The 18,514-nt window shown below is 33.0% G+C and overlaps 2 protein-coding genes across 3 annotated transcripts in view; one reads left to right on the top strand and one right to left on the bottom strand.

Annotated features, from left to right (window-relative positions):
- LOC101242471 overlaps positions 1-18,514 on the top strand; it is a 357,398-nt gene that overhangs the window by 1,922 nt on the left and 336,962 nt on the right. The gene's annotated exons all lie outside the window — the stretch shown is intronic.
- Positions 1-18,514, bottom strand: part of LOC100184382 (voltage-dependent N-type calcium channel subunit alpha-1B-like) — a 37,496-nt gene that overhangs the window by 1,463 nt on the left and 17,519 nt on the right. Inside the window, exons 13-46 of the mRNA XM_026837332.1 lie at positions 18,108-18,161; positions 17,859-17,951; positions 17,446-17,536; positions 16,954-17,081; positions 16,497-16,609; positions 16,127-16,239; positions 15,774-15,905; positions 14,719-14,791; positions 14,286-14,406; positions 13,747-13,921; positions 13,120-13,354; positions 12,930-13,000; positions 12,485-12,651; positions 12,166-12,277; positions 11,730-11,919; positions 11,176-11,282; positions 10,719-10,821; positions 10,341-10,501; positions 9,973-10,116; positions 9,459-9,660; positions 9,002-9,166; positions 7,869-7,988; positions 6,850-6,933; positions 6,510-6,545; positions 4,109-4,117; positions 3,831-3,947; positions 3,416-3,573; positions 3,012-3,162; positions 2,419-2,643; positions 2,008-2,144; positions 1,382-1,482; positions 961-1,208; positions 483-605; positions 8-271 (exon numbers count right to left, since the gene is read on the bottom strand). Of these exons, the coding sequence (XP_026693133.1) occupies positions 8-271; positions 483-605; positions 961-1,208; positions 1,382-1,482; positions 2,008-2,144; positions 2,419-2,643; positions 3,012-3,162; positions 3,416-3,573; positions 3,831-3,947; positions 4,109-4,117; positions 6,510-6,545; positions 6,850-6,933; positions 7,869-7,988; positions 9,002-9,166; positions 9,459-9,660; positions 9,973-10,116; positions 10,341-10,501; positions 10,719-10,821; positions 11,176-11,282; positions 11,730-11,919; positions 12,166-12,277; positions 12,485-12,651; positions 12,930-13,000; positions 13,120-13,354; positions 13,747-13,921; positions 14,286-14,406; positions 14,719-14,791; positions 15,774-15,905; positions 16,127-16,239; positions 16,497-16,609; positions 16,954-17,081; positions 17,446-17,536; positions 17,859-17,951; positions 18,108-18,161 (4,523 nt within the window). The remainder of the gene's footprint in view (positions 1-7; positions 272-482; positions 606-960; positions 1,209-1,381; positions 1,483-2,007; positions 2,145-2,418; positions 2,644-3,011; positions 3,163-3,415; positions 3,574-3,830; positions 3,948-4,108; positions 4,118-6,509; positions 6,546-6,849; positions 6,934-7,868; positions 7,989-9,001; positions 9,167-9,458; positions 9,661-9,972; positions 10,117-10,340; positions 10,502-10,718; positions 10,822-11,175; positions 11,283-11,729; positions 11,920-12,165; positions 12,278-12,484; positions 12,652-12,929; positions 13,001-13,119; positions 13,355-13,746; positions 13,922-14,285; positions 14,407-14,718; positions 14,792-15,773; positions 15,906-16,126; positions 16,240-16,496; positions 16,610-16,953; positions 17,082-17,445; positions 17,537-17,858; positions 17,952-18,107; positions 18,162-18,514) is intronic.

Below are 18,514 nucleotides of genomic sequence, written 5' to 3'. Positions count from 1 at the left end.
TTATTGCTATGAATGGTGAAGAGGCTGTGAAATCATCACATATGACATCACGGGTCATGACATCATCAGCTAGAGTTGTAGTACGGTATGTGTTGTTTGCCATGCAATCTTCAGGTGTTGTGTATTGCATGTAGTCGTTAGTTTCGAAGCCACCACTTTGGTATGCTACTGTGACGTCATCAATTGTAGGTGTGATGTCATGATCCACACATTGTGCGTAAACAGGCTCAACTTGTGATGTAGCAGCGTTGTTTCGTAACGGTTCAAGCTGCTTTGGGTCGTAGCAGAAATAATAAAATTATAAAAAATTAAATAATTGCAAACAGTTATAATATAAAGAAATAGTTGTAAAAATACTTAATTCTAAACCAAAAAAATAACTGTTTAAATTTAATAATTTCAAAATCAATTAAACAAGTGTAAGAAATTTTATAAAATAATACAAAACACTAAAACAGTTTAAAAAGTTTGGTATATTTTACCTTGTATGGGTGGGGGACTTGTAACTTTGATCGTCGCTCAGTGGTTGGGCTGGAGTAGGGAGTTGTGTCTCGTGACCCATATGGGGATAAAGAGTTACACCCTTTTGGTAGATGGACCCCAGCCTGTAATCAAGTTATGCTGATTAATTAAGGGTCTGTTCGATTAAGGGTCTGTTCTATATGACACCAGCGTGTAGGTAATTTAGGTTGATAAGTTAAACCATTAGGTTATTACCCTTTTAATGAGTAATACTGACTTTTGGGGGGAGGGCAATATCTCCAAGCTTTTGTAAAATCTTTTTAAGTTACTATTTCTCATCCAGACCCAACAGTGCAGTACACTAGGCATTTAGGTGTAAGCCAACTATTCGTATTTGTAGAGAATTAAAAATGTATATACTTGGTCTACATCATATTTGACATGCCACTAATATCAATAATATAGAACAGAATATATCAAATAAAAATGTGTACTCACATTAGCAGAAGCTGCAGACACAATTGAGACCATACTAAGAGCTTGTGAGCTGAGTGGATCTCCAATGGGAGGGTTGTCCAGCTGTGGGTCAGTATTATTACTACTTGTTGCTGGGGCTGCCATGCGAGGGAATATATTGGGTCTCTGACCAAGAGTTGGATTCTTCCCGTCTCTGCGGCTCTTGTATGCCCTCCAGTGCTCGTACACCAGCATGGCTCCGTAAACTTTGCCCACAGTGAATTGAGTTTCTAAAAAAAAGAATTTAAATTTATTTACAACTAAAAAAGTTTAATTATTTTTACCCTAAAGGTAGCCTCATCAAATTTTACAGTTGAAAATAAAATGTAACTCGAAACACTTTTAAATTTTTCTATTAAAAGTGGAATATTATATTTCTATGTGCTATTATCTTCTAACAAACCTCCTTCAGGTGGCAGTAGTAAGTTCATTTTCTTTTCATTCAAGTTGGGCCATGCAAGACGTATCTCTTGGCGTAGTTCTTGATCCAGTTGCCATTGGTCTCTATGTAATTAAACCACAACATAAGTTTTACTTCTCTTCGAATACAGTAGTGTAAGCACACATAAGTCAACTATTATTACCCTACAATGTGAACTAGAGTAGTGTTAGAAATGCCACCATTGTTGGTTTATGTGTTTTAAGTTAAGATGGTTCACTAATGTGTTATCCAAGTAAAATAAAATCCTAAAAATAAACTACTACAAGAAACCACACAGTTGTATAGTTCAAGCCACAGTTCATAGGCTACCTGTATGTTTTACCAAATTGAATAAATATGTGTTTTTGGGTAAAACACTTCAGTAATAGATTGATCAAGAAAAATAACATCTTAAAAATAAACTACAAGAAACTGCATAGTTGTATAGTATAAGCAACAGTTTATAACTGTAGGTTTAATTATTTTTTTAAATATATATATGTTTTGGGGTAAGGCACTTGACTAATAGCCTGTCCAAGTAAGATATCAAGTAAGTGATCAAATAAAAAGAACCCACATAGTTATATAGTTTAAGCCACAGTTCATACCTGTACGTCTTATCAATACCAGCTGCATCTTGAGGAAGCATCTTGATCTTGAGTGATGTTCTTATTAGAGCAAGTAGGGTGGTAGTGAAGTGGACCTGCTTCTCTTCATTGATCGGCATGTTCATTTGAATCAACCTCTGTGTATGGTGGTTGTTGTTTTAGGTGGGTTATAAAGATAAAAATATGGGTGCACTTTTGTATAAGAAGACACCGATGTTATAACTCTAAGCATGAGGTGTATAAATACACCATGTGTTTGGTATATAAAAAGACACTATGTTTTACCTCGACCAGGAGCATAAAGTGTATAAATATAGTTATACACCATGTACATTGCATACACAATGGTATACGTAACTACTATATACATATAAGATACACAGCATCCACACATTATATATACACACTCACCCGATAAGCAACTCTGTATGGACAATTCTTCCCAAACCCTAAAGGAGGTTCCATATGTCTTAGCATTGTAAACATATCAGTGTATTTAATATATCCAGATGCTTGCGGGTCATATTCTGCCCATACTCGTATATACTCGTCGAGATGATGAGGTCCAAGTATTGAAGAATCTCGGGTTAAATATTCAAAGTTGTCCATAATAACAGCGACAAATAAGTTCAACATCTGTGAACGAAAGTATATTATATTACAGCATATATTGTTGTATATTAGTAATGTTACTATGGCAACACATTTTGAATTTTTAGTTTAATCGGGGGTGACATTGTTAAAATACAGTTGCACTCATTGCTATCAAGCAACTAATGTGGCCAATAATATACTTGTATGAAACAGAAAGAACATGTTGTAACTTTTTCCTTTACTCACATAAAGGTTGTACAAATGAAAAACTTGCACAAATTGCTACTTTGAAGATTAACTAGTTGGACAAATTGCAAAAGTTGCATAGTTTATACTGTTGCACAAATAGAGTGAAAAGAAATTGCAACCATGATAAATAAGTTACATTCATTCATTCAATCAAAACTCACTAGGAACGAACAGAAGAATATGAAGCTTGTAAAGTAGATGTACGAGATCACTGATCCACATCCATTCTCCTTATCAATTCCAGCTCTTGGGTCACAGTTAGCGGATACACAAGCCAACATAACACTTTGCCATGCTTCACCTGTCGCACATCTGTGGAAATAATACTGGTTATTAGAAATGTAAGTTAGTACGAATAGGGATTTTCTGGAATATTTTACTATACACAACATACGAACCAGTTGTAATTTAAAAGGCCCGGCAGTAAAACTAGGATTTAAGCTGGCTTATATGCCATAGATAGAGCCTTACTTGTTTTATACCAATTGGAAAAGAAGTTTTATACCAATTGGGAAAGAAGTGAAAATATGACCATCTTAACCCAACTTACTATAAACTACTTTACCTGAACAGAAGCATCAGAGCTTGAAATATATGTGTGAAGTTATTATGATGGTTGATAGCACTGTTAGGATCAAGTTGGATATTCCCAAACAGTTGCATTCCAATGATTGAGTAAATGAAGAAGAGCATGGCAATCAGAAGACAAACATATGGGAGAGCCTGTTGAGAGGGAAGAAGGGGAGTTTAATGGGGTATGATATTACAGTCTGCAATAAGGAGTGTTGTGCGGATAAAGATACATATATGCTAAATATATGGGAGAGCCTGTTGGAGTGTATGGTTTAATACGGTGTGTGAATACAGTTAGCATACACCTTATAAATACACTCATAGGACACTTATTCTGCCTGGGGTATAAGAAGACACTCATGTTATAACTGAAAACCTTAATAATACACAAAAACAGATTCCATCACCTTTATAGATTGCACAAATGTCCAAAGCAGTATCCTGATAGTTTCACCTTGCCTGAGCAGTTTAATCAATCTCGCAGCTCGGAACAAACGTAAGAAGCTCAGATTTATAAACCCGGACTGCAATAAAGGTCATATATTAGTTAAAAATTTTAATACAAAAATTAAAAGTTGCATGCATCTACAGGTCAATGCAATGCCTAATCAACTACTACCGTGTAAAAGTAAAATCATGACAAATTTAATTGTGATGTCACTGAATGTATTGTGATGTCACCCACCATATCATGCTGTGTAGTTCATCAGAGTGAAGGTGTCCAGGCAATCACCAGAAGAAAAATCAGAGCAAAAAGAAAAGAAAATTAATTGTTTTAAAATAAATTTCTACAAGCATATACTAGCATGACAGCTAATTAAAGGTTGAATAATTAATTGAAATCATGCATTCTTATTAATTAGTAATCTAACAAGCAACCAAGTTATTCAAATTTAAGCGCTGTTATGGATATATAAATTATACTTATATATCATAACATTATTATATAAATACTCATGCAATGTTCCAGTCTATAACATCATCATGCACATTCAGCAAGCAAACATGCGCAAACTACATTTGAATGTTATGCATTAGGTATAACTATAACTCCAATAGCATGTGTATACAACAGCATAGCTAGCACAAGTGTAAAAACCAAATAAATTTTCTGCAATCACTATCCATTGGTATAATTTATCTATCTTTTTTTCCATATTAAAAAAGGATAAAAAATATTAGCATTTTATTTTCTCTTTTACTTTAGCCAAAGGTATGGTGTGTTAAAACTATTTGGATATTTTAGTCTACGAGTCCTACATGTCCTATGAGTGATGTCCTACAGCGCAATACACGTGGTGTAATACCGAAGTTTGCATATTAGCCCCATTTACACACTGTAATTGGCACATATTTCTATACTACGAAAACCCTAAAAACAATCTTATATAGAAGTTACCACAGTTTAAGAATAAATAAGTTTAAACTGAATGAAGGAAAGCAAAGTTATTATATTTTCCGAACCACCATCCAACTAAACTTCAAATAGATGAGGTCCATGCATGAGACCTCATATACAGACCACACTCACAGACAGTATAATGTATAAAGTAGAATGGAAGTGTGTGTAAGTTTGGTATAGTGGTGTGAGGGAAGATGGGACACCTTTATCACATAATATCCAAATATCCTGGTCGTGTTTAAAACAATGAACAACGGTATATGGAAGGCCCAAGGATACGGTTTTATAATTCCTTGAATGCTCTTTGTTTATTACAAATAGGAGAAAATAGAATGAAAAATGTCTCATCTTTTCCCACCCTACTATATGTTGTAAAAGTCAATGAAACTGTGGCACTTGGCAAATTTCATTAAATTATTTCCCGTGGCATAGACATGTTACCGACTTTCATTTATGTGCCACAAACTTTTAAGGTGATTTTGAAGAATAGATTGTGTTATATTGAATTCTCATATTAAATATTGTGTTTTTACTAATTAAAAACGTGGAATACCGTGTTTGGTGTGTTGTAATGCAAAAGTGTGGGACAAACGTTTTGGATTAAGCAATACTTAACATATGTGCATTCCTATCTGCACATAGTTTAAGTTTTGCCAGAGATGACACCTACATGAAAGAAACATGGTTTTACAAAGTGCTTGCCAAATAAAACTATTTAACACTAAATAATGTCTCTTTAAATACATTAGCAGAGATTAAATTTGATTCTTCAAATATTTTTTATCAAATATCAATAGTGAAATCAAATTTGTCTACTAAATTATATTATTTGTCAAGTACTTTGTAAAATGTTTGGGGAAAAACAGTCACCACGTGCGCGTGTAAGGGTGTAAAAGATTTTGAAAACGACAGAATACAAAAACAAACCTTTACCTTTACCACATAAGCGGCCGTTCAAGGGGTACGGGTTAATATCACCAAAAAGTATGAAATATTTTTCACCATTAGTGGCAATTCAAGGGGTATATGTTAATATCTGAAATATTTTCCATTTCGGGATTGGGGGGTAGGGTATAAGTGTGTGCAAGTGTTAATAACACCGTATACTTTCTATACAGGTTAGAGATGAATTAAAGACAAGGAACATGAATGACTGCGTTATTATGTTTGCGAGGTTTACCTCTGCCTGAGGGCTAGAATGCTGCTCGAAATGAATAATTCTTAAATAGAAAATGACTTTTTTATAAGTATGTTATCGGCACTCTTGTTTTACAAGATATTCGCTTGATTTTGAATAACAATAATTCCAAAGTGATTACAACCTAGCTAAACAACATTTTAATCTATATGGGTGAGGTCTTATTTGGAGCCATATCATGAAACCTGGGATTCAGACCAGAATTGGCCCTCTAACCCAAGCTAAACTATAGTATCAAATATACCGCTATCAAAGAAACTTTTTTTTATAAAAAATCGTTTTGGGAACAAGGTTTTTCCGTATCGGGAAAACTTTCTTCCAGCACACCATAAAAACCACGGTAAAAAGCGTTATTTCTCGTCGGCAAGGCCACGTTGCCGACGTAACATAGACACACTATTACAACTTGCACCCCACTGTTTCCATGGAAAATGGGGCAGTACAGAGGTTGTAAGGTTTAAGTGACAACTACAAGAGGCCAGTAACCTGCTGGTCAAGTGGGAGATACAGTTTCTGTATCATCTAGGTTTGGGTGAAAAAATTAAACTATTAACTTTGTGAAACTCAGCAGTTAAAAAAAATGAAAGCAGATTTGTATAATAGAATATTTTAAAAGAAATATGGGAAATGATGTGCCAAGATATTTTTTTAAGGAGGAATGATTATAAATTAAACTTAAAAACGAAAGAAATTTAACAAAAAGTGTGGAAAATCAATAAAAAGTAAAAAAATTAAAGTAACATTTAAAAAATATCTACTGTTGCAGTAACAAGATTCAAAAACTACCGAACACTGGGTATTAAACATAGAAATATTTTAAACTTACAGCGACGAGGGTGATGGTGACATCAGCAATGCTTCCAACAACAGTGATGAAATCAAATATGTTCCAAGAGTCACGGAAGTAATTCTGATGCAATAATGGGCATTGTTATGTCATCATGAAATGATACATGAATGAATGTAACTTTATACTTTTCGTGCAGGAGGGTGTTATGTTTCATACACCTCGAGCCTGCTTATGAGTTACCACATACAATGCTAGAGAATAGGTCAATACAAAGCTAGACCCTTCCTCCCAGCTATAATTCATCAATAACCCATAGAAAATGAGTTCTTATTGCGGGGTGTGTATCATTTATAAGTTGGACATTATTAAACATAAAGTACCATGAATGGGGCATGTATGACATATGTGTCATTCACATGAAATAGAGATATGATGAACTGTTTTAGAAGCTATTACTAAACATCTACTCCTTTTGAACAAATTGAATCGACTTTCAGGTAAAATCAAAGGGAGCATTTTGAGACTTTAAGATGAACTACTGTCCAACTTGGTCAGCTTTGAATTGTCCTAAGTATAAATACATTTACAACACATAACATAGAACAGGGTATGTAAAACCATGCAACAACAACAGACTTAGCATTCTAAAGCATTTGTACGTACTCACACATGTAAATAATACCATAAACTAGATAATATAAATTGAAATAATTTCACAGTCACAAGATCTCAGTTTACCCTGTTGAGTTAAAAAAACTGTTTTTTTAAACCTAACGCCAGGGCAAATTGCTATAGTAAAATTTTAAAAAAGTTAATAAAACAGCCAAAAATATGTTTTATTTTATATTAAAAGAAAGAAGTTACCAAAGTGGGATACATACTAGAAGCCTTCAGCACTAAACGTATATTCAACTATCTATACAAAACTCCTTAAAATTATTTTTAGAATGTAGTATTTTTCCAGGGGCTTTGGCTTTAGCACTGAACACTATCCCAACTGCCTATACATACTCCCTCTAAAGTTATTTACAAAATATTTTATAAAATAAACATACAATTGGTTTGAAAGCTGCCATCTTGATAATGCATTCAATGGTGAAGATAGCAGTAAATGCCATATTACAATACTGAAGTATGTTCTCATAATTAGGTGATTGTTTGATTCTCCAATAGTCCTGTGAATGAGACATATCATGCAACATTTCATGCAGGGGGTAAGTTCAACATAAAAGCAGAATGGGATGACACAACAGTAAAAAGTATGGTGTATATATATATATGTATGTGTGTGTATGTGTGAGTGTTTGTGAATTTTACTTATTTATTCTTGCCTGTTGGGCAATGGAATGGTCACCATTAAGCATATGTATGTATTTATGTATAGGTGTGTGAATGTAACTTATTGATCCTATTTTATCCTTGTTAGGCAATGCTAGTCATTGTAACACAAGTTTTCTGTTTCATAAAGACAGTGCCTGCTTACAAGTTGCCATGTATGTTACTATAAACAAAGTTTTTTTAGTAACCAGTAACCTCTGAAGACACCACCTGTTTAAAATACGATGCAGTCATTTCGTAACTAAGTTTTTATACTGTTGCAATGGCTGCTGTTAGGTCTTTTATACAAATAAGCCCCAGATATTGATATTGTAATCATAAGCAGTCATTTTGGGCCCTAACCAGTTGTACTGTTGCACAGATTCAAGCGACTGACAAACATGCAACAGAAATCCAGGCACTTGATGGTTTTTACCAGGGGGCCATATGCGAACATTTTAATAAAACATTCTAGACTGAAGAGAGTTGTGAAGATAATGTTTAAAACATGGAGACCATCTTCATAGGTTTCACCCATGTCGTTATACTATGGAAATATAATGTGGAAAATTTCACGCTAGAGGTAAGAAAGTGTTAATATACAAATCTTACATAAGGTTTAAAACAACCCAGTTAAAAGGTACAAACATAATACCTAAATATTCCTAAGCTAAAAAACAAATATGAATGTATCTATATATTTTAAATAAGTTTTATACTTATATTAGATACATTTGCAAAAAAAAATGGGTCATGATTATGTTTTTGAGTACAATATTAGAAAAATTATAGTTTAAATATTTTAAAGTATTAGTTTAAAATTAATAAAGTGTTTAAAAAAGTAATAATACATTGGATGTGGTTCTCTTACCTTTAGCATAAGCACTACTGTGTTAAGAACAATAAGAGCCATGATTATCCATTCAAATACCGGAGACACGACTACTTTCCATACATGGTATTGTAAACTATGTTTATCCTCAGGCATGAAACGTGTGAGGGGTTTTGAAGAAATAGCAAAGTCCACACAAGCTCTCTGTGGAGTGTAAAACAGCTTTGTACAGTTGTATATATGTTTTAATTGTTCATACACTCTGTGCCCGCTAATAGATTTGTTTATGTTGTCAGCAATGCAGAAATATTTGTGCAAGTGCTACAGGTTTTCATCCATAAATACTGCGGTTGTCCATCATACAAAGAAAGTTAAGTTTAATTTTAATTGTCATAGAATAGTATGATTACAGAAAAACTAAGGCTTACCATGGGAGTTGAAACTTAACCCAAACTTATCATATTATCCCATTATCCCCAACAAATAATATGCTTACCTCATTTTTCTCCAGCGAGCAATTTGACATTGCTTTGTCTCCTTCTTCTTGAAAAGTGATGATAATAAAAGCAACAAAGATGTTCACAAAGAAGAAGGGGAACACAACGAAGAACACGATGTAGAAGATGCTCACTTCCATACGGAAGCCACGCTCTGGACCTTTGTCTTCATACGTGGATCCGATGGAATGCCACAGGACTCTAAAAAAAAGGTAAAAAAAGGTAAGTATTTTACTCTAAAATTAGTTTAGAAAATTATCTCAGTAGAATAGTTTGCATTAGATGGTTTTATTTTCCCTTTTTTAGTTAAATTTTCAATAATGTCTCTGGAATTGGACTCTAAAAAGATTTTAATATAAAATGGTTTAGAAAATCTATTTATAAAGTCAGACACTTTTACAATTCATTCTCCAAGTGTAATTAGCAAGAGGTTTCAATACCTATGCTTGTTATATAGCAGTTTAAGAAACTTTGTTTATAATAAACCATCAAAAAAAATGAACAACAACTTACTCTGGCCATCCTTCCCCAGTGGAAATGACAAATAATGTGAGGAACGAATAAAGAACATTATCATAGTGAAAGTCATGTTGTAACCATTGTCGTTCACTCACTTCTTTGTTGTCACTTTCAGGAGACTGGTAGAAGAATTTACCCCTAGAGTAAATATGTAGGACTTAGTGTCTTATACACCACACACAGACGTTTGCATACACCTCTTGCTCACTGCCCATGTATAACATGGGTGGCTTCTGTTATATACCAGGCACATATGGTGTATTCATATACCTCATGCTCACTGTCCATTTGATGTTTTATATACACATCATAAAATGTGTATTCCTACATAGTATACCAAACCCACTTTGAGTATATCTTACTTGCATTCACTTTCCACGTTAATCATAGGATCAGTGCAGTAGAAGAACTTCCCCTTGAAAAGTTCCACAGCAATAACAGCGAATATGAACATGAATAGCATGTAAACTATAAGGATGGTGGCTACATTGCGGAATGCATTCACCACACACATGAATACAGCCTGTAAAACAATTTAATGTTAACTACTTCATATACTGCTAAACAAGAAATACTTCAGTCTTAATATAACGCAAAAACAAATTGATTGTTTAAACAAAACATTTTTTATGCAATGCATGAACAAGTCAGCGTACTGTACCTAAACAAATTCAAAATTCCAAACTTATTTAACCGCCTAAAAACAGGTAAAAAAATACATCAAACATATAATCAGTTACTTTTAGCTTTGGAAGTCTTTTGATTGTCTTTAGAGGCCTCAAGACACGTAGTACACGAAGTGATTTGATCACACCGAGATCTAATTGGGGGTTGTTTGATGCTCTGTAATGTAAGGGTCATTACATAGCGATGCCAGTTTAGTTTTATAGGGCTAGATGAACACTACTGTATGGTAAATGTCTGAAGAATTGGGAAACACTGCAGTTTAATATTTTGGAAATACAATTAAAACCAAATAACGTTTATAATAGTATTATAAACTGTACAGTGTACAGTAAGTAGAGTGACATAAAGACTGTACATATGTGATAATTCGTAAGCGGGTATAAGGTGTAAGAAGAACAACAGTGTTATAATGAGGTCCACAACATATTAAATATAAATTACATTCTTTCACTCATTCATTAATTAGCCCCTGCTTTATTTATAAGTAAATTCTATGTTGTTATAACTTACGTCAAGGCAAATCCCACCAGAGCACTGCACACAACAACAAAATCCAGAATATTCCACAAACTATGGAAGTAGGAGCCAGGGTGAAGCACAAGACCCAAGTCAATCATCTGTTATGTAACAATGAGGATTATTATGCAACAATGAGCATTATGACCATGTAGTTATGTAATGTAGGATCAGTGTGTATATGTATAAATAAGAAATATAATTTAAAACACTTTTTACAGCCCTTCTGCAAGTTGTTTGCTTTGTAATCCTAATTGATTGATGTCTTATCTGTCAACAATAACATTATCAGGGTTTTCCATGAAGTTTCTTGTTCAAGGTCAAAAAGGTAGTTTTGCAAAGTGTTAAAAATAACCTTGAATTGGTTGCACCAATTTCACAAGTGTTTATAAAAAGTTATTATTTTTGACAGCTACTTTTATAAAGTGTCAACAAAACAAACCCTGAATTAGTTGCCCACTTTCACAGGTGTTTATTTAAGTTAAGTTATTTTTGACCAATACTTATTAAACCTACACTACAAATAATACAAAACAGATTCACATTACCTTCATAACCATTTCAAATGTGAAGACAGCTGTGAAAATATAATCGAAATATTTCAGAACATTATTTCTTTGCGAGTCTTTAGTGACTGGGTCTTCAGTAGCAAGAGTTAAACTGCTTAAAATGATGATAACTAAAATGGTCGTCTCAAAGTATTTCAGATTCACAATGTAATGACATGCAAGTCGTATTCTGTAAAAAAAGAGATAGAAGTTTAATATTGATATGTTTTATCCAATGCAATAATCTATATATATTCTGTAAAATTTTGTAAAGAAAAAGATATAGAATATCATTAACGTTTATTCAGTACTGCTGCTGCCAGGCAGTACAGCTTTTTGCAAATTATTATTTCATTAAACAAATGGTATGGGACCTGTTATTTGGACCAGAGTTGACCCGTTATTTAAAATGTCTGTTTACATTTTTTTAACTTACGGATTAGTAGGACTGAATATAAACATAGAACTATACGGCAACACTGGTTTAGGTCCGTTATCTTCTTCCTCGTCAACCTCGCCACTAGAGCGCACTGTTCCTTTTCCATCCTCTGAAAACAATTCAAAAAATTTATACAAAATTATATTTTTTTTGATTTCATGTAATTAAATTTATATATATGACACTTATTTATCCTTGCTGGTAGGACAGACTTAAAAGTGCGTGTCAGTCATGAACTGTTATCCTTAGGCTACAACACACATTCCAACTGCTAAGCCCTGGAAATTATTCAAAAACAAAATATATTCCAACGCACCCATTGCAACAGGGGTGTCAGCCATAATTGAATTTTCGCGAGTATTTTCTGTCTGATTGATCTCTGCCACTTCACCACTAGATGGGAGTATACCAAGCTCTCTCATTGGTGTATTTCGAACACGAAGACTGTTTTGACGAGACAGAAACCTGCTTTCCCCACCAATACTAAAAATAAATGATTGTTACTTATTTATTTTCGTGTGCCACTTTTAGATAATTTTTACAGTTTTAACTGTTTTTTAACCCCCTCTTCTAGAAATATGATCATAAATTTTTAAACCAATGTTAAATAACGCCAGACTGTTATACATCGTCATTTTTAACAACTTTACCAGAAGATCAGTTATTCCAGTATGTTATGTTAAGTAGCAATGCCAACAAAACTTAATCACAACATTTGCATTAGTTAAAGTAATGAAAACCACACAAGTATATAAACCCACATAGATTGTCCAATGATATGATCATCGTTACCAACTTGTTTTGTAGGAGACCCATGTTGTGAAGAGATGCCCTAATACAGAAAAACAAAGAATTTATGAAAAAGAGGGACAAAACTTTAAAAGGTTTGTGTTTCATAAATATATAGGTGCTATATGGGTATTTCACTATATATCTTAAAACTTAACTCACATTTGCTGTAGCAGCTCCTTGGATCCCCTCTTTATCTTTATTAAAACTTGAAATGTCGAAGTATTTTCCGCTCCGCCGTTCACCGGGAACATATAGATCATCATCACTGTCATCATCGGTTACCAAACCATTCTGGTCGCGCTTCATTCGTAAAGTTCGTCTTTGTTTCCGGAACTCGTGTTGCCTTCGTTCCCATGCTGTCCTTTGTAGGTTGTTTTTATTGAAAGAGTCGCTTCTATGAGGAACAATTAGCATTATACTCTTAATTAACAACACAGTGTTTAAAACTACTGTCATTACAGTACCTAATTCATTATTCTGCTGTTTTTTTCTGTAATATGTAAATTGGCACATCCAATTTAAAGTGTTAGAAATAACGATTTGACGCAGAGTAGCTAATGGTTTGATTCCAAATATCATGCCCAAGGACACACATTTACAATGGTAACAGCATCGGTAAGAGGTTTAAACATATTCTCTGGTTGCAAGACAAACTTTATACTAAAACCAAACATTCAACACTTTCAGGTTTTAAACTACAGTTTAATGCTGATCAAAACCAAACAATCCACAATGTGAGGTTATAAACAATTTACAAAACACAACCTAAATACAAAACTAACTCACAACTTTATCCGAACGTTTTCCATTGATCCAGGAGAAACAGATTCAATTTCACGCGCAACTCGAAGTGCTTTTTGAGCCTCTTTGTTGTCTTTTTCCTCTTCTTCATCCTTTGTCAGCTCTTGCGCATTTGCAAGGTTGTCCACGGCAATAGCAAGAAAGACATTCAACAAAGTGTCTGTTGTCATTTGATACCAATAGCAATAAAGGATTAAAACATATCAACAGTTGATGATTGCCAATGCATTGTAGTAGGAAGTAGTTGTAAAAAATAAAATTAAGGAAAATATTTAGAATATACAGAAATAATGACTTTTCTATTTTATGTGGGGGAGGTTACACAAAGCAGTTTGCAATACTCCATTAATTGATCCAGTGATTCCAAACTTTTTGCTACAGAAATCAGGTCTTAAATGCCAAGTATAAATCAAAAGGAAACTATATCAACCCAGTTTTCCAAACTAACTTTAACATAACTGTTCTTAAGAACTATCAAACATAAAATACTATTCTAGATAAAACTTAACAATAATGAAGGATACAGTTTCCAAACATAACCAGGAATATAAAGTAGAGAGACCACCATAGTCCACCATTTTTGACTCCTCCTTTTGCTTCAACACCATTATACATTACCATGTTCCAATCTTCTCCAGTTAAAATCTGACAATAAAAAAATACATATGTTTTTTTTTTAATTCCTTTATTCATGTAATGTGTATGGCCTTATCCGGAATTTGTCATGTCATTTTTGTTTAAAAATAAATTTTTAGGTTTAAATAATTAAAAACACTTATTTATCCTTGTGCAACAAGTCGCTATAACATGGGTGTTCTGTTTCATACACCTCGTGCCGCATATTAAGTTACCAGGTATGTAAGTTTAAAGAATATTTCATTTATGCTATTTCTGTTTAATTAAAATTAACAAATTTTTAACAGTTCATTTATGCTATTTCTGTTTAATTAAAATTACCTGAAATACAGTGAGAATAGCGCTGGGAAAAGAGTCAAAATTGGAATTCGGTTTTCCATCTTTGAAACTGAATCTGGTGACGAGAACAGCATGGAAAAAATCAATAGAAATCATATTAAATATTTATGTGCGGGGACATACAAGGTAATGCCAGCGAAAACAAAAACATTAAAAGGCTATTAAAGGTTTCCGTATTTTTGCGGGATTAAATGTGGAAATAATGTTACAAATTGTATTATAGGTGATTATCAATTGTATTGTAAGTGTGTTAATAAATGATTAAATGTTAATTTTAATTAAATGTTAATTTTAATTAAATGTTAATTTTACCCTTGCATGGAACAAGAAGTGTTGTAATAACAACAGATCTTGTATAACAACAGTGTTTCATTCACGTCATGCTCGCAAGTTATCATGCATGTAACTTTCTTCGTAAATATATACTTTTTTGCAGAGTTGGAAATTTGGAAAACTAACTATTGACCAATAGGTTGAAGCAATTTGCGTTAAGTGTCTTACCCAGGATACTTATAAAATCATTATCACAGTAGATAATGATGTCATATATTCGGACAATGTTGTACTGTGATGTCATAAAAGCAAATTCACACTATGCGATACATAGGCAGACAAGAAAGAATGAAATAAACTTCGTGAATATTTATTTCAGCCTTTTAAAGCCAGTGAGATAAATAGTCATTAAGCCTCATGTATAATGTATAAATACACATGCGTTACAGAAATACAAATAATTCAATATTCTGACTTTTAGACGCTCTTCTTTACTGCAGTATGAAAAATAACAACACACAAAATTGCTGCGAAATTCATGGAAGGATAAAAAAGATACATTTTTTTCAAATAATTGAAAGAAAAAAACACCCATAAAATTATAAGATGCTTGAAACAGAACACTTGTGTTATAACTTCTGGTTTTCCCCGCTATTTAAAGATTTTTTTTACTACGCGAGAATGAATAAGATAAAAATAAAGATAAACTAATTTTTCGGACAGCGCGAGAATAAATATGATAAAGATATTCAACAGATTCCCACCTGCCTCCAAAGATCTGCATCCCTAGAAGAGCAAACACAACCAGGAAGAGAAACAAGAGGAAGATGAGACTCACGATGGATCTGAGGGAGCTCATCAGGGAGACGACCAAGTTTCGTAAACCAGACCAAGCACTGAGTGATTAATATCATATGAAAATATAAAACTGATAAATAAAATTAACTTAATCACATATGTGGTTACTCATAAGCGGGCATGGAGGTATAAAACAGGACCCCCCCCTGTTATAACGACTACCAGTGCCCGTCTCGCAAGAAAAAGTAAGTTACATTCATTTATTAAATTTATTTATTTAATTTAAAATACCAAATCATAAGATAACACAATAATCTACCTTGTGAATTTGAACACTCGTAACAATCTTAGAGCACGAAGTACGCTGATTCCAAATGAAGCATCAGGTCGTATTACCGACCAAATAATTTCAAATATTGAACCAATGATAACCTTGGAAATATAATCAAAAGTTTTTAAAGTACCTGTCAAATACAGCTTGACTTATATAAACACCTGTGAAAAGTGGTGCAACTAATTCAAGGTTATTGTTTTGTTGACACTTTGTAAAACTACCTGTTAAAAATACTAAAGTGTCGGTCAAATACAACTTAACTTATATAAACCCTTGAAATTGCAGTGTTTCATATTCTTATTTTAAACCACGAAATGCTAGGAAACACTGTTTGAGGTTAGTTGATTAAACTTACCACAAAATCAAAAATGTTGAATGAGGAACGAAAATAAGTCCTTGGTCCAAGTCCATACACTTTTAATAGAATCTCCCCAGAGAATAAGCCAAGAAAAACAAACTCAGCGTAATCTGCAAACAATTGAGTGAGAACTTGGTCGGAAAATTTTGACTAAAGAAGGCAAGATAAAATATAAGCTAGACTTTATATTTTACATATGCAACAGGTTGTATATTTCTATATACACTTATATACGTATATATACACGCATACTTGTACCCTTTATTTTTTCAGACAACCATGTTCTGTTTATACACCTCATGTTCACTGTCAAGTTGTAACATGGGTGTCTTCTTATACACCAGACGCACATGGTGTACTCATACATGTGACACTCACTGTCACACTTTATGCTAGACAATAACTTCATAATAATTCAGATCTAAACCAATACTGCCAATGCCTGAATACTTACATAGAAAATCTTCCCACCACTTAGGCTGTTTATAATGAACACTTGATAAGAATGCTGTGTTCAGCAACACAAGGAATAACACAATCCAATAAAACACAGGAGATTTGACCAAATGGCGACATTTTACCCTGAATAAGAGTGGGCATTTTAAGTTGTATGTTAAGTCTATTTTAAGTTACAGATTTTAAAGTTATACTTTGTAAGTTATACTGTAATCCTGTAAGGTCTGTTTTAAGTTTCAGATTTCTAAGTTATGCTCTTGTAAGTTACATTAAGGTCTATTTTAAGTTTCAGAGTTTCAAGTTATACTCTTGTAAGTTATACTGTAAGGTCTATTGTGAAAGTTGATATGTTATACTCTGTTTTAACAGTGTGGGTGCATATTTAGTATTGATATTTCTATAAATCATTTAAACTTATACTAATTTTTAACAAAGTTTTTAGGCTTATAATGTACTTACAAGTGTTTCATACACTGTACAGTTCTCTTACCTGAATCTTTTTTCTTTATGAGAAAGCCAGGCAAGGCAGGTATTGGTTGGTTTAGTGTTCGGATTTGAACGCGTAAAACGATTGCTGTTACCTGTTACATTTGTTGTAAAAATGTTAAGGTAAAACCCTACTGTGTGGATCGCTAGGATTTAGGCCAAAGTTGACATATTCCTCATTTTTGATAACGGAAAAGAGTTTTTTTGAGTACATAATTGTTAACATAGACATTAAACATCATACCTATTTCAGTGTTAACATATAACATCGTTAAAATATTGCAACATTAACACATTAAAGATTTAATCATCGTGTGTTAAAATATTACAGTGTTAAGATATACAATGTTAACATATTTTAGGGTTATTATATTACAGTATTATCATATTACAAATGTTAATGTTGACATATCCTACCTATTACAGTGGCTGAAATATCTGTGAATGAACTTTCTGCAGAATCCAATAAATCCACTTTGCTCTTTCGGTAAGCTGCTTTCCTGCGATGAGCTGAGAATATAAGAAAACAAATAAAAAAACAAATATAAAAGTTGAATGACAAATTATAATATAATGACTATCATTGCCCTATGTCATTATGGAATTACAGTCACAATATAAGTGCTATTGGGTATATTTTATAAAAGTTATTATGTTGTCACACACCTTCTTGTGCAGATTTTTCAAGTGTTCTGTCTTCTTCAGCTAGTATTACTTCTTCTGTAAATTAAACAACGTATTCTATTAGAAGTTACTCGTTTAATAAAATGCCTAAATTTCAGTTATTTTATGTCATTCCTGAACAAGTTAGTTATTTTATGTAATGCCTATATACACCATATTGAACTTAGCACAAATACAAGCGCAATATGTAGGTATAGTTAAGATAACAGCTTTTCTAAGTTATTATAAAAAAACAGAAATAAACCGGTGATTTATTGAGCTGTAAATACAGGTATCAATACTAATAAATTAAGTGTCAATTTACTTCCAGGTAAAGGCATAAAAGTAATGATGATGAATGCTGGGACTGATTTACTTAACTGTTACTGAATGGATGGTTCAGACATAGG

This window comes from Ciona intestinalis, chromosome 13, assembly GCF_000224145.3.
Source record: "Ciona intestinalis chromosome 13, KH, whole genome shotgun sequence".
Classification (NCBI taxonomy): Eukaryota; Metazoa; Chordata; class Ascidiacea; order Phlebobranchia; family Cionidae; genus Ciona; species Ciona intestinalis.
Note: the sequence above shows the minus strand (reverse complement) of the source record. Positions and strands in the feature narration are given on the sequence as shown.